General features: G+C 43.8%; 1 protein-coding gene across 3 annotated transcripts in view; it reads right to left on the reverse strand.

The window, feature by feature from the left end:
* The window catches only part of UBE2E1 (ubiquitin conjugating enzyme E2 E1), a 45,176-nt gene that overhangs the window by 30,829 nt on the left and 951 nt on the right, over positions 1-13,396 (reverse strand). Inside the window, exons 2-3 of one of the 3 annotated variants that reach the window (XM_050890822.1) lie at positions 11,841-11,929; positions 9,640-9,690 (exon numbers count right to left, since the gene is read on the reverse strand). In XM_050890822.1, the coding sequence (XP_050746779.1) occupies positions 9,640-9,690; positions 11,841-11,929 (140 nt within the window). Of the gene's footprint in view, positions 1-9,639; positions 9,691-11,840; positions 12,020-13,396 lie in introns of those variants that run through there. The other 2 variants (XM_050890821.1, XM_050890823.1) reach the window with 2 other exon arrangements.

A 13,396-nucleotide genomic window follows, 5' to 3' on the forward strand; every position in this document is an offset into this window, starting at 1 on the left:
AAAATTCACTCATGCCCAAGAAGAGGTTGGCCCATGGATGGCTCTCCCCATTCGTTCAAGAGGAGGATGCCTCGTCTCTTCTGCTCCTTAGAGAGGGCAATAAGAAAGTGGAGCTAAATTGCTGGAGCAGACAAAGAATCAGTCTGTCTCTGCCTCCACCTTTGTTGCAACTGTTTCAGCAACCAGTGCAAAATGGCCTCTGGTATCCTGATGGGCCATCTCTCTCTGCCGCCCGTTACAGTCACCATTAACGCCTTGCACAATCTTGCTGTCCATAGGAACGTAACACCCTTCTGCCTCGAGTGGCATTCCTCACCTGCAACTCATTCATTCTCTCAGTCTTACCAATGCCTGCAATCTGATTAACCTCATTAGGGGAGTGAGGGGATGGAAAAAATTGGAAAAATGCTATGCTAAAGAAAGTATTAAAATTTCACTAGAGACTTCAATCCTGGGATGCAACTAAAAGACAAGCAGTAGGGCAGCAAGGCCTGACACTAGTTACATTCAAAACCTAGATTTCCTAGGTCACTCTTGTCGCTACTATATATCTTCTTGCCCAATTTCCTAGATCACAAGGGTGCTGTTGAAGTTTGATTCGAAGTAGTAAGGAAAGCACTGCCACAGCTTTAATGCAATGGAGAACTCTAGTCAGATTCATGACATTTTGAGATTTTATTTGGCACAGCTATTTAAAGCCTTCAGTCTTTTCCCTCTCTCCCACAGACACCTAAGTGTAAGTAAGCATAAATACTTTTATCAGAAGCCAGAGCACTACAAAATATGATGAGATTCTCAAATTGAGAATTACCCCATCAAAAACAAAACTAGACAGTTCTTATTGATAAACTACTTACAAGGAAGTCAAGGAGGACACCAGCTATAAATGCTTGCATGCATCACCTAATTTATCTCCTTTAAAAAGGTTATCAAGACATACAGGAAGTAACGTGCAAATACAGTATTACAACAATCAGTTTGATTGACCAGAAACTTCTGATGAAATGACCTTTTATGGTATACTACAGTATTGATATAATTGCTTTAAAACTATGTTACTACAAGTGTGCATTTTAGCAATCTTTCAAAACCATCTGCAACAGTTAAACATTGCTTTAAGTAATTAAATATATTGCACTTTCTCCACCATTTATAGGCCACTTCTCAGAGCAGTCTACACTTTTTCAGAATACAAAACACACATTGAAACTGTCTAGAAGTTGTCCACTTGAAAATTTGAAACATATGACAGATCCATAACAGTCATCACCTAAATTAGGACCTTAAAATTTCAGTGAAGATATTCAAGCTGCATGTAAAACCTTTGAGACAGTTAACCTGACAGGCTTCGTTGTATAACAATAGCTACTGCTCTGAAGCTTTGCTGTTGTCTCCAAAAACTCTGACAATGTTTTGCGTCCATACTAGAAGTATCTTTCTTCTTTTCATCAATTTATCTATCGTGAAAAGATATCTTTGACTTCAGAATTAATTTTTAATGTTTGTGGGCCTGTTCACTCCTGTGTGCAACTCTCTGTAGGATCCTAGACATCAAAAGAAAGAAAGAAAGAAAGAAAAAAAGATCCCAAGACCCCTCTCCTGGTTTCTCCTTAACAGATACTGGAATTAGCTTCAATGGCAAAAATCTATTGCTCAGATACCCACAGCAGAAATAGCATTAAATATTAGCAGTCCACCTGCCCCAGGAAGCACCTCCTCTCTAGCCCACAGCATTTACTACAGCCTTTACAATTCTTAGGACCAGTTCAAGACTTTGTTTCCAGCGAGTCCAGCAGCTCCAGACGGAAAGACGAGAAATGCAATTCTCTAATCTCTTAAATAATCATTTACACTGATACAAAGAAAGTGCAAAATTCACCTAACATGCTGATTTGGTTTACACTCACTTTTGACTCTAACAGTTGAAGCCCCTGGAGGAATCAAGCCCTGAATTCTGCACTAATTCACAGAAATACAGAAGCAAAGAAATTTAACAAGACTCTGCATCATTAATCGTACAGCCTCTTTAATCCAATTACTTTGTATTTTCTCTTAAACAAATGAACTGCCAAAACTTGGCCTGGATCCAGTTCTCGAAACAGCTCAGCTTCATCTTACCTGTTCTATACTTTCAGTTGTGAAATCATGGAAGAGATCGGAGGGAGTGTGGGGAATCAAATACCACATCTGCCCTGAGCTACAATCTGCATGCCCCACTCTCCTTTTCTCCCCCACCTCCCATCCCAGGGAGTCCAGGTTAATAAAGAAAAGAACACTGCATTTTGGATGTTGCAGTTAAGCATACAGATCTGTGATATATTCTCCTGGTAATGTCAATTAGCCCCTCATGCACAGAAAATATGTGTTAAATGCACTGTAGTAACCATTACACTTTCCACAAATGCCTTGGAAGACCAATTGCACGTTGCTGAAATTTGCAAATTGGCAAGAGAAACAAGAAAACCCCTCTGAATTCCAGAGTGTACTGTGTTTATTTTGACAGTTGTAGTTTATTTATAGTACTTGACAATACATGTCCTCTAGTTCATCTTGTAAAATAACAAAGTCAGTATTTAGACCTCCACTGTTAAGCCTCAGAGGGAAAAATAAGTATAAACTTATTTCACTCAAATAAATGTACAGATTGGCAAGATTCTGCTATAATGACTAAATTACATCATTAATTTAACTTAGTTTAAAGCACTCTCTTCGGTGGAGAAAGCATAGCCCTTAACTTTGTATGTGGTGTGCAAGTCTGCACAGATGTGCAATAATCTCTTAACCCATTCACATAAAATATCTTCTTTTTTTTTTTAGTACATTGAATACTTTTACAGAGGTGCTGTATGGAAGGCTGGTCTGTCATGTACAATTACACAAGAGTGCAGGCAGAGGCTGCAGAAGTTTCACTATGCACTAACTCATCAATAACCTTAATCCACCGACATAACTTGTACTGGTGCAGGTGAGCTTTATCTCTGTTCCCAGAACAAACCCCTTCGACAGCGGGGCCAAAGTTAACGTCTTGTCAGACGGCATCTTATCAGCTCTCAAGACCAACTCATTCTTCAGAAACCACAAAGCTCTCGGTCACTAGCAACCTGCCCTCATCGAAATCCTCAAACACAAAAAACTGTCCCCTATCGCTTTCTCAATCCCCTAGACTAGCCAGTTCTCCATGGACAATTTTGTCTTCATATAAAAAGACAAGATAGATTCAAGCCCTTAAAGTATAAATACTCCACATACAGTGTTTCCCATTTATGTCTATAAAGTACCATATACATATCATGAATATTTCTTAAAACAAAACCAGACATATAACCCGCTGCTATACACATATCCAATATAAAAATCTAGACAAGCAGAGCTGGAATACAATGGAAATGAAATCAAATTAAAGACAGCATAACCAAGAGGAAATATTAGAATTTGTCAGATAAAACATATACGCAGCATCATAAACACAGTTGCACAGTGCCCTCCAAGGGCAGCAAAGCTGAAAGTCAAATAATAAAATTAAGTGGTATACAAGAGAGTGTGCACAGAAGGGATTTCAATCCTCTTTGTTCTTAGCCATGATACAATTTCACAGCCGCTCTCAAGATTCATCGTTCCGATGTTTGGCATGCAAGAGCACAGAATGCAGTTCATTTGGGAATTACTGAGCCAGAATGTGCCAAACAAAATCTACCACAGCATCAGCCAGCTCCTGCCACAGCGTCCAAGCAGCCTGGCCATCAAAACATTTCTGATTTTTAAAGGAAGCCAATAAATAAAACCAGGAATATCTTCAGGAAGATGAATTCCTGTAATATTAACTAATCAATCCACAGTAAAGAAGCTGCTCCTGTGCAGCTATTGTCTGAGTATGTCAGGCAGAGGACTTCGCCTGCAGGAGCTGCTACCTACACATACTTCAAATTCACCGAGTGTAGAAATGGTATTATTTTTATGGTTTGCAAGCTAGACCATACACAGCTGCAGAGGATCTCTAAATTAGTTAATACACCATTTCAAAAGGAAGAGTTATTTCTCCAGGGATCATGTGCCAAACAAAGCGGGGAGGGAATGCTGAACCACTGGTAGTTTATATGACAAAAAATATTTTTCAGCTACACACAGCACTAATTACGAAGGTCCTTCCTATCCTAAGGCTGGAAACTTCTCAGAGAAAACACTCCCATTTCAGAGAAACAACAAGGGGGGGGGGGGGGGGGGAAGAAGTGCTAAACCCACTTTTGTAAGCTGATAATTTTCATTAAATGTGATCTGCGTTTTTTATTTCTACAAGGAAGTAAAACCCAGCATTTGTGTCATTCTTGATCTAATAATTTGAGTGTGCACATTAAAAAAAAAGGTCATACCAAAATTAAGATTTTAATTACAAAATGTAAGACCAGAAAGTTTATGCTAGAATATGGCTATGTTCAGGAAGGACTATTCCAAGCATGAAAATAATAAAAAAACACTGGTATTATAGTTTAACAGTGACAATCCATCCTTAGATAATACACTAGATTTAAAAGCAAAAGCACTTAAAGCATTATTGGAGTTGGAGTTATTGAGAAAATACATTTGCAAAAAATTACAAGCACCATAAAAACAAATGTAATCAAAACAAATGCCACACTTTCATGGTATGTAGATGAAATATATTAATTACAATATGAAACTATTGAGTTCAAAACTGCCTTTGAGCCACACATTTTCTACAGACTTCTCTCTAGCCAAGAAATCTTAATTCCACATTGCAAAGTTTCGAAAACTATTAATATTCCACACATTACAGTGGACAGCACTTCTCCCCACCATCTATACTGAGACATATATTTATTAAGTGCTGACAGTTAACTTTCACAAGACTCTCAGGGAGATCTGGTCCTTATTCTGTGAATTTACAAAAACTGGGCTGAAGGAGCCAGGAAACACAACTGTATTTTATTATTATCTAAATAATGAATTTGTGATAGCATTTTACTCCGAAGCAATGGTAAGCCTTGTAGGCAAATGCCTCCTTCAGTAAAGGTTTGAAAATTATTTTTGTTTAAATAACAGCTGGTCTTGCCTATATGGACTTAAATGAGACATGTGGAGATAAACTTGTTTCAGTTCGGGTAAGAAAGATTAAAAAACATTAATTCTAGTTAATATCCATTTTAGTCCCTCTACACAGATGGGAAAAATAACATTAAATTACCATGCTTACATACAGTCAATACCAGACACCCAATAAAGCACAAATTCAAAGCTCTGCTCATAACGCAACCAATACACACAGTTCCAGCAGAACAGCTCAGCTGCAAGTTAGCCTGAAACAAAGGAGATTTACATTCATTTCTCCACTTTGCCACAGACTTCCTGCATGACCTTGGACAAGTCACTTGGTTTTTGTGTGCTGCAACTCCCCATCCCTAAAATGGGGAAAAACATTTATTTCATAACCTCACAGCAATAAGCAGATTTACTATCAGGAGATGCTTAGATACAGAGGTCAAATAAATTACATAAAGAGAATAAACAGTACTTAAAGCTTTAATTAACTTCTGTTAAAGCTTTGGAAACTTCATCACAGTGACAGAAGGAAAGCTTTGGCACAATACTCACAAGTGTTATCTACAAACAAAGATCAGGTCTGCCTACATAGCAAGATGAAACCGTATTTTCACATCTGCAGACAGTCGCAGACGCAGACTTCCATGACCCAAAACAAAGACAGGATATACTCCTCTGTCACCAACATATACAGAAGACCAAAAGTCCGAAGTCTTTAGGTACCTCCTCTGAGTTCTAAAACAAGAGTTATAACCTTCTGATAGAATACAAAGTAGGAGAAGAAATCACCAGGTACTCTCTTAAAAGATTTAAAACACTTTAGGTCCAAACAGTTATTCTCCAGTTCATATTAACCACTAACCACCTTTTGAACTTGAAAGCCACATTTAACTTTCATAACTCAGCATTAATATCAGAAGTCAAATCATCTTGCAGACAACAGAAATTAAAGACCTCTAGAGCACCAGCCTACCGAAAACAATGAAGAGGAGTAAGAACCATTCAGAAGTGGCCGAACGCCACACATACACTACACTAGGACACTTATGAGGACAGCATTGCCTCCATCAGAAACCCACAAATTTGTGACACGTACTAAATGTATCTTTTTAGAAAATGTCTTCAAGTCCAAAAAAATCTATTTTTTGAATGCAGGCCAAGCACAGACTGCGTTTCCGTGCACATATTCTGCATCTCTGTACAAGGAACTGTACTAGCCTGCGTAAAATCAAAATCACAGCCTGGGGAGGGAGACATGAGGGGCAAAGGGACTACAAGAGATGACGAAGCAGCCAGTGAGACACGAGCACAGGCAAGCATTTGGGGGACACAGGCAAGCTATGGAAGAGCAGAAGCAAGGAAACTACTGAGGGGAGAGGAAGTTCTGGGATAAACTTCCCCTCATATTACCCACATATGTGTAAAGCCCACACAGCTGCTCAATCACAGGGTGTTGAGTGTGCTTGGGGTTTGGGGCTTTTGTTTGGTGTTTTTTTTTTTTTTTTTTTTAAACAGATGATCTGTGGGTTACACACATGAAAATACGGTCACTGCAAGCTACAAAAATAAAAATGAAACTCATTTGTTTTTAAGCTATTTTGTTTGAAATATCAAATGGTTTTCATTATTTGTAATTGCATCTTATACGTGGTGTTTTATAAGAAGAAAAATAAAACAGTTCTTACTAAAAATCATTTACAACCTAAAGCTTTTTCTTTCAATATGCAGAGCTGCTCTGGGATGTGTTAAATATCTTGAACTCCCGTTATTGCAATAAGACTGGAAGAAGAACAGCACTTTGCAACGAGGCCAAAAATTAAAGCACAGCCAACAATGAACTGCTATCAAACACAGGGCACAGCACAGAACAGAGGAAAATACAAAGATGGTGGTGAGGGGTGTAAGAACAAACATCCAGTAGAAAAAAAGAATATGACATTTCCAGCATAACACAGGATACAGTTTCAGATGCACATTTTCAAATGTGACTTCTAAGACTTTGGCACCCCTAAAGTTGACAGTAGAATAGGTAGTACCTGGTATCGTATATAGCTCCCTGAATACGTAAGTTTTGAGGTTAGTCTTGCAGGAGAGAGTAAGATGCCTAAAAGGAGAGGACTGCCCTGCCCTCCCCTCCAGTGACACCTGAAAAATGTCTGTAGAGGCACAAAGGCAGCAGAGAGATGAGGGGCTGAAGGTCAGAGGAAAGGTGAGGATAAGCAAAGTCATGAAGGCAGGAAATTGAAACTAAGTTCTGGAACTATGTATTTAATACCTCCCTCACAGCATGCTAATAACGTTCATATGAAGGAAAAAAAAAAAAAAAAAAAAAGGAAAGCAGTGACACTATTAGCAGGCTTCCCCACAGCAAATTCTGGCAACCTTAAACATCACGCAGCAACCAGAGTCTCTCAGTTGCTTAATCTCCTCACACTCACAAATTGACTATTTCTTTTTCCACAAGAGGTGAACTTTCCCGGTAACTGCGATAGCTGAAACTCATCTCACTGTTGTGGCAATCGGCACCTGCCCACCCTTTTACAAACCAGCTACTACAGAAGCAAACCCCCAGTGCTTGACTGTGCAATTGGAACCTCGTTAGCCATAAGCAGAGCTGCTCTCCTTCACTCTCAGCACTATCTTTACTGAAGTAGGATGACTTCACCCCACGATGAGCAATACCAAAACTCCTTTGGTCACACACATACACACACACACACGTAGAGCCCCCCTCCATTCACGTTTTCCTACCTATCAACATATTAAGAGACAGTAACAATTACACCAGTTTCATGTATTATTTGCAAGAGTTGCCAGCCTTCACTGTCACTCATTTGAAGGTCGGAAGGAATGCAGAACACTTGTATTTGCATTATGGGCAAAGATTAATCATCACTACTTGTACTACGAACTAATTTTTACCATTAGAAATATTTATAAAGGCTGAAACAACACAAATTTACTATGTGGGCCTTGAAGTGCATTATCCTCAATGGTCTATGTAATCAAAAAAAGAAAAATCAAAAACATATTCTATTTTGACGGGTAGTCTGCTAGCTCATCTTTACCTGTGAATGATGCCAATTGAAACAAGGACAAATTAGGGTTCTAATATTATTTACACAAACCTTCAAATGAAACCTGCAATCTGACATACTCGTATACTATCACAACTTTTGGATAGATTTGCAAAATTCAGACTGCAGTCCCAGCATCTTGATCATCCAGACTCAGTTATCTAGAGAGCAAGCCACAGTGCCGTTCTGAGCTGTGCTTCTGGGTTTCTTTCCCATGAAAATCAGGTTATGGTGGGAGGAGGAGGGGAAAGCATGTGGACTTCATCCTGACACAGAGCCAGGACGCAGACAGGACAGACACCGTCAGCCCAAGAGCTGGAAGCTCTTCTAATATTCAGGTAGTCATTATGTTATTAAAACAATATTGTCACAGCTAAAGATTTCAGAGCTCACCGGTTATCTTCCAAACAGCACAAAAAGCTTAGTATCAGCCTAGACCTCTACTCACATGCCTTATCCCATCCCTCCTTTCACTAATTATGGTCCTTGGGACTGGTACCGAAAGAGTGACCCTGGACCTGTCAGGCTAACTCTTGTGCCAATACCTCCCTGCAGAATAACCGTTGCAAAAAGCTTCAATAAAAAGGTTCACGTGCATTTGTGCAACTCAATACAAAAAAGACCAAATTAAATAGTTATTTATAAACAGAATTTTCTCTGATTTCTGCTGTTACCAACATCAAAAGGCCTCAAGCCTCAGCCACAGCAAGAACACAGGAATAGAGTTGTGCTTTGGCAACTACAGTGAACACAGACCAGACCGAAAGCCACTTTCCTCTCAAATGAACAAGCACAACCAAAGATGTTACACTACTACTGTCTCCTCTCCAAACGCAAAGAGGCTCGGGCCACCATGCAATGAACCAAATCAACATGCTAGATGTTTTAAACAAATGGTACAGGTTTCTAAAACATACTTAAAAACAAGCTGCTCTATAAAGGGCAACAGAAGATCCCTGCTTTTTATTTCATCAGCTAAATGTGTGCTCCTGTAGGGCACCCACTGAGTGACAAATTCGCGCTTCTCTTCCACTGTAAGTTACTGTTCACAACAGAACCCTCTGAGCTAAGAAGCTCGTAGCATTTTACTATTCTCTGCTTCCTTGGCAGGACTCTTATTTATATAAGATTAGTGCAGTCAGGCATTAGATTTATAAACCAGAAAAAACAAACAAGCAGAAAGTTTTCACACTCTTCTTCACAGGCCAGTTTCAGAAACATACACACAAAGCAGTGTAACAGATTGAAATGTAATTGTTAAAAAAACAAAACCAAAACAACCCCCAAAACAAACAGAAAACTCGTATCAAAACACATATAACCTCTGGAGGCCCCCTCACCTGGAAACTATTTAACATCATCCAAGCATTCACAAAAATACTGTCAGCCACCTAAACAGCCATTCCTCTGCTCCATCCAGAGCCTTTGAGGACAGTTACAACACACAGAGGCACACTTCAGCCCCTCACCTTCCCCCACCCTCCTCAGGTAAGGAATCGACACCAACCTGCAGTTGGGAGGTGGATCTAAGGTGATGTCAGCCAATTCCTTCTGAATCCTGTGGCAATAAAAGCAAGAAGGAACAAAGGTAAGTCACTGTGTGGGATAGCAGTTAACACGTACACCTTATGGACATACTGTCACCACGAGTTTGCAACACTACATAAGAGAGAGGCACTCTTAGCTGCAGCCTCCCACCAGTCCAAACACACTAAGCAGGACAGGCACCCTGTTACATAGACGTGCAGAAAAGCAGACAGGCACCGTGCACCGAACCCAGACAGGTGCACTGTTGTAGGCTCCCATAAAGATGCCAACCACACAGGGGCAGTGGAAAAGACTGTCCGCTTTACTCTGCCAACCAGGCTGTAAATGAGGGAAAACCTCTGCAAATGTGATGCACCAAGTGCTAGGAGGAGACTGCAGTCTGAAAAGGAATTTTGTCTTGCTGGATCGAGAGAAACAGTCATTGCCAAATTGGCTCCCCCCCTCTCCCCTGAGCTTCCCATCACCATTCTGAGAAAAAACACCAGCCCCAAGGGAGTGAATAACTGCGCCATTCCCAAGGACACTTAAAGGAAGGTGAATATCTATTTCCGAGGCTCCTGCACATTCCTGCCACCTTCAGTTCTCCCTTCTCTTCACCCTCAAGAGCCACACAACATCCCTACGTCCCCTCCCTCAGGACTCCAGACGCTCCCTCTCTTCACCGCGTTCAGACAACACCCTGTCCTCCCTGCCCAGACTATTCTGGGCTCACACTGCTTTTGCCACAAAACGCCCAACCAGCTATCATCCCCTTCCCTGGAGTCCCATTACTGTCACTCAGGCTTCCCCTCCAGATTTCCCCACCCAGCACTCAGTCTGCCTCCCTTCTTCTTTAAACTCAGCCAGCATCTTCTGCCTCTCTTCCACTTGTCATACATGAGAACCACAACCTTTTCATATTAGGCAGTTTACAATCTTCTTTTTAAAATAGTTAAGGGCACAACACGTAAACACTCCTTTGCACTATCTATGTCAGTTTGCCATGGAAACCTGCTGAGTGGAGATCTGGAATAACCAAACTGCCTAAATTCTACAAAGCCACAGAGAACTCAGTTGCGACGACAGGGCATTTGCATAAAACCCCAGTCACTTTTGACACCTACAGATAGAACCTCTCTGTGCTGCTTGGCAAAGCTGTTCAGTGAGATGGTTCATTATTCTTACTGAAGTACTGCAAGTTTGCTTGAAAACTTCCATTTGTCAGCTTAGCTCCCTGGAGCAGGATGGTGCTGAATTCAGGTGAAACACAGAATAAATAAGAAAGGGTAACAATTTATTTTTTTAAAAACTGAGTGGCTCCAAGAGTCTGTCCAGGTGAAGAAAACTGACTAACATAGCTGTTCTGGAATTACTATTCTATGCAGGCATCTCTCCCCCATATAGACATTATTCTGGAATAAAAATTTTTTCATTCTCAAAAAAACCCCAACCCACTCTGTGCTGTGACCAAAGACTGTTTTAGAGCAGAATGTCCACAAGTGGACCTGCTGTGGATTATTTATTCTAGTCAATATCCAACCATACACAGAAAATTCAAGATAAGTGACGAGCAGGCAGAAAACCAGTAATATATTTGGTGGAAAAGATTTGGGGCTATATTACACCACTTGCACTGGAGTGCACTCCACCAGTGCAAGCAAACTCAAAACTCTTCACAAACATTAATTAATCCCTAAAGCAGTCCTGGAAAGCAAAAAGCCACTCTAGATCAATCCCAGCCTACAGAGAGGGAAACTGACGTTGAAATGCAATGCCTTACTCAGGACCACATAGCTTCCAGTAGCAGAGAAGGTATTAAGGTCCGACATGCCAATCCTACACCATCCCTATAACTGATGCTAATAAGGAAAAAGGAAAAGAGAGTGGAAATGACTGAGGGACAGAATAACAGCCTGGCGGAAGAAAAGACAGGAAAATATTTGGGATGGAACAGAGGAAGAAGCAGGAGACAGACCAGAAAGCAGTGAAGTTGGGCAGACGCTCGCTGCACCGAGACGCTGAAAAAAGTGAGACAATGGCAGCTTCGTGTGGAAAGGCTAAGCATAAGGGCTAGAGATGAGGAATGGGAGCAGCAAGGGAGCAGTGGGGGAACGGAGCAAAATAAAATGAGGAAGGAGAGAGGATGCAGCAAATCAGTGAGAAAACTGACTGCAGCCTCACCTCTTGGCACTGGTAGATAGCAGCTTAGAGTTTTTACTCATGCTGACTTTGCTCTCCTTCTTCTTAGGCGTGCTTGTCTCTTTCTCTGTCTGTTGGTTGGAGGATGAAGATGAGGAGGAGCTGGTGCTGGCCCTCGAATCGTCATCCGACATAGCGACCCCCCCACCACACACCCCAACCTGGAGAGGAGACACCATGGGGCGTGGGGAACAAACAGTGAACACAAACACACACAGAGAAAGGCCGCTGACAATCTCGCTCTGTGTTTGGGTCACGCTCCTTTTAAAGGGTCCTCGTGTCTCCCTCTCCTCTTCAGGCCCTACAGTCGAAGCAGGAGGAGCAGTAGCCTCCCCTGCACTAGTAACACTGAGGAGCAGGGGGAAAGGGACTTTTAAAGCTTCCTCTCAGAAAGCAAGTGTGAAATGAGAGGAGAAGAGACTGGAACGAGGATGACTGTGAGGATTGGGGAAGCTCAAAGTAATTCCTTCTAATCTCCCCCAAACTGCACACACAAGAGGAGCCATCACCACCCACCACTATCCAGCCTAGGGGTGTAGGAGATAAAAATGGAACAGCTCCGGTCCCTTGGGTTCCCGGGAGGCACGTGGGGGAGGCGGGAAGGGACAGGGCTGGGGGGGTTACCGTCGCCAGCACTAAAATGGAAGTGGGGCATCACTGGCAACAGGGGGGAGACCCCGAAGGAGGATCTGTGACCTGTGGTGGGAAAACCCCTGCCTGCTGGATAACCCCTGCCTGCTGGATAGGGTGTTGGGAGAGGGAGGGCGGGGGGGGGGGGGGGGGGGGGGGAATGAAGGGGAACAGCTAAGCGGGGGGGGGGCATGGCGGGGACCCACCAAGGCCTGCTGCAGCGAGGGGCATACCAGCAAAGGGGGAAGGGAACAGAGGGTCTGTGCTGGAGGGGTGCGCGGGGGGGGGAGAGGAAAAGAAGGGCCAGGGCCTACAATGGGTGAGAGCGGAGGGCCTGGGGAGGCCGGTGGCAGGGAGGGGGGCAGCGAGGTGCCGGGGGGAGGCAGCGTGGTTTCATGCGGGCACCTCGGGGGCACAGGGGAGGAGGGCGAGCACGGTGGGCTACGGGGGGCAGGTCCGCACCCGAGAGGGGCGAGAAGCCGTCGGGAGGGATGGGGGGGGCAGGCAGGGCACCCCGGGAGAGTTCGGGTGGGAGCGAGGGGGGCAGCCGCGGGCCCGGGGCGAGCGGCGGCGGGGCAGCAGCGGGCCGGGGGGCCGGCACACGGCCGCCTCCCTCCCAGGGCCACCGGCCCCCGGGGAGCTCCCCTGCCCCCTCCGGGCCGCCCCCGCTGCCCGCCCCTCCGTCGAGCGACAGCGGGGGACAGGGGGGCCCGGCCGAGCTCCCCCGGCCGCGGGCCCGCAGGGCCGGGCGGCGAGGGGCCGGGGGGACAGCGGTACCTGACAGCCCCGGGCGCGATCCCCCTTGCCCCGCCGGCTCCGCCGCCTCCCGCCCCATCGCCGGGCCGCGGCCGGCCCTGCCCCTCGCCCCTGCCCCCGGGGCCGGCGGGGAGGGCGGCGGGGGGTGCCCC

The sequence above is a fragment of the Gymnogyps californianus genome, chromosome 2 (genome assembly GCF_018139145.2).
Source record: "Gymnogyps californianus isolate 813 chromosome 2, ASM1813914v2, whole genome shotgun sequence".
NCBI classification, from domain to species: domain Eukaryota; kingdom Metazoa; phylum Chordata; class Aves; order Accipitriformes; family Cathartidae; genus Gymnogyps; species Gymnogyps californianus.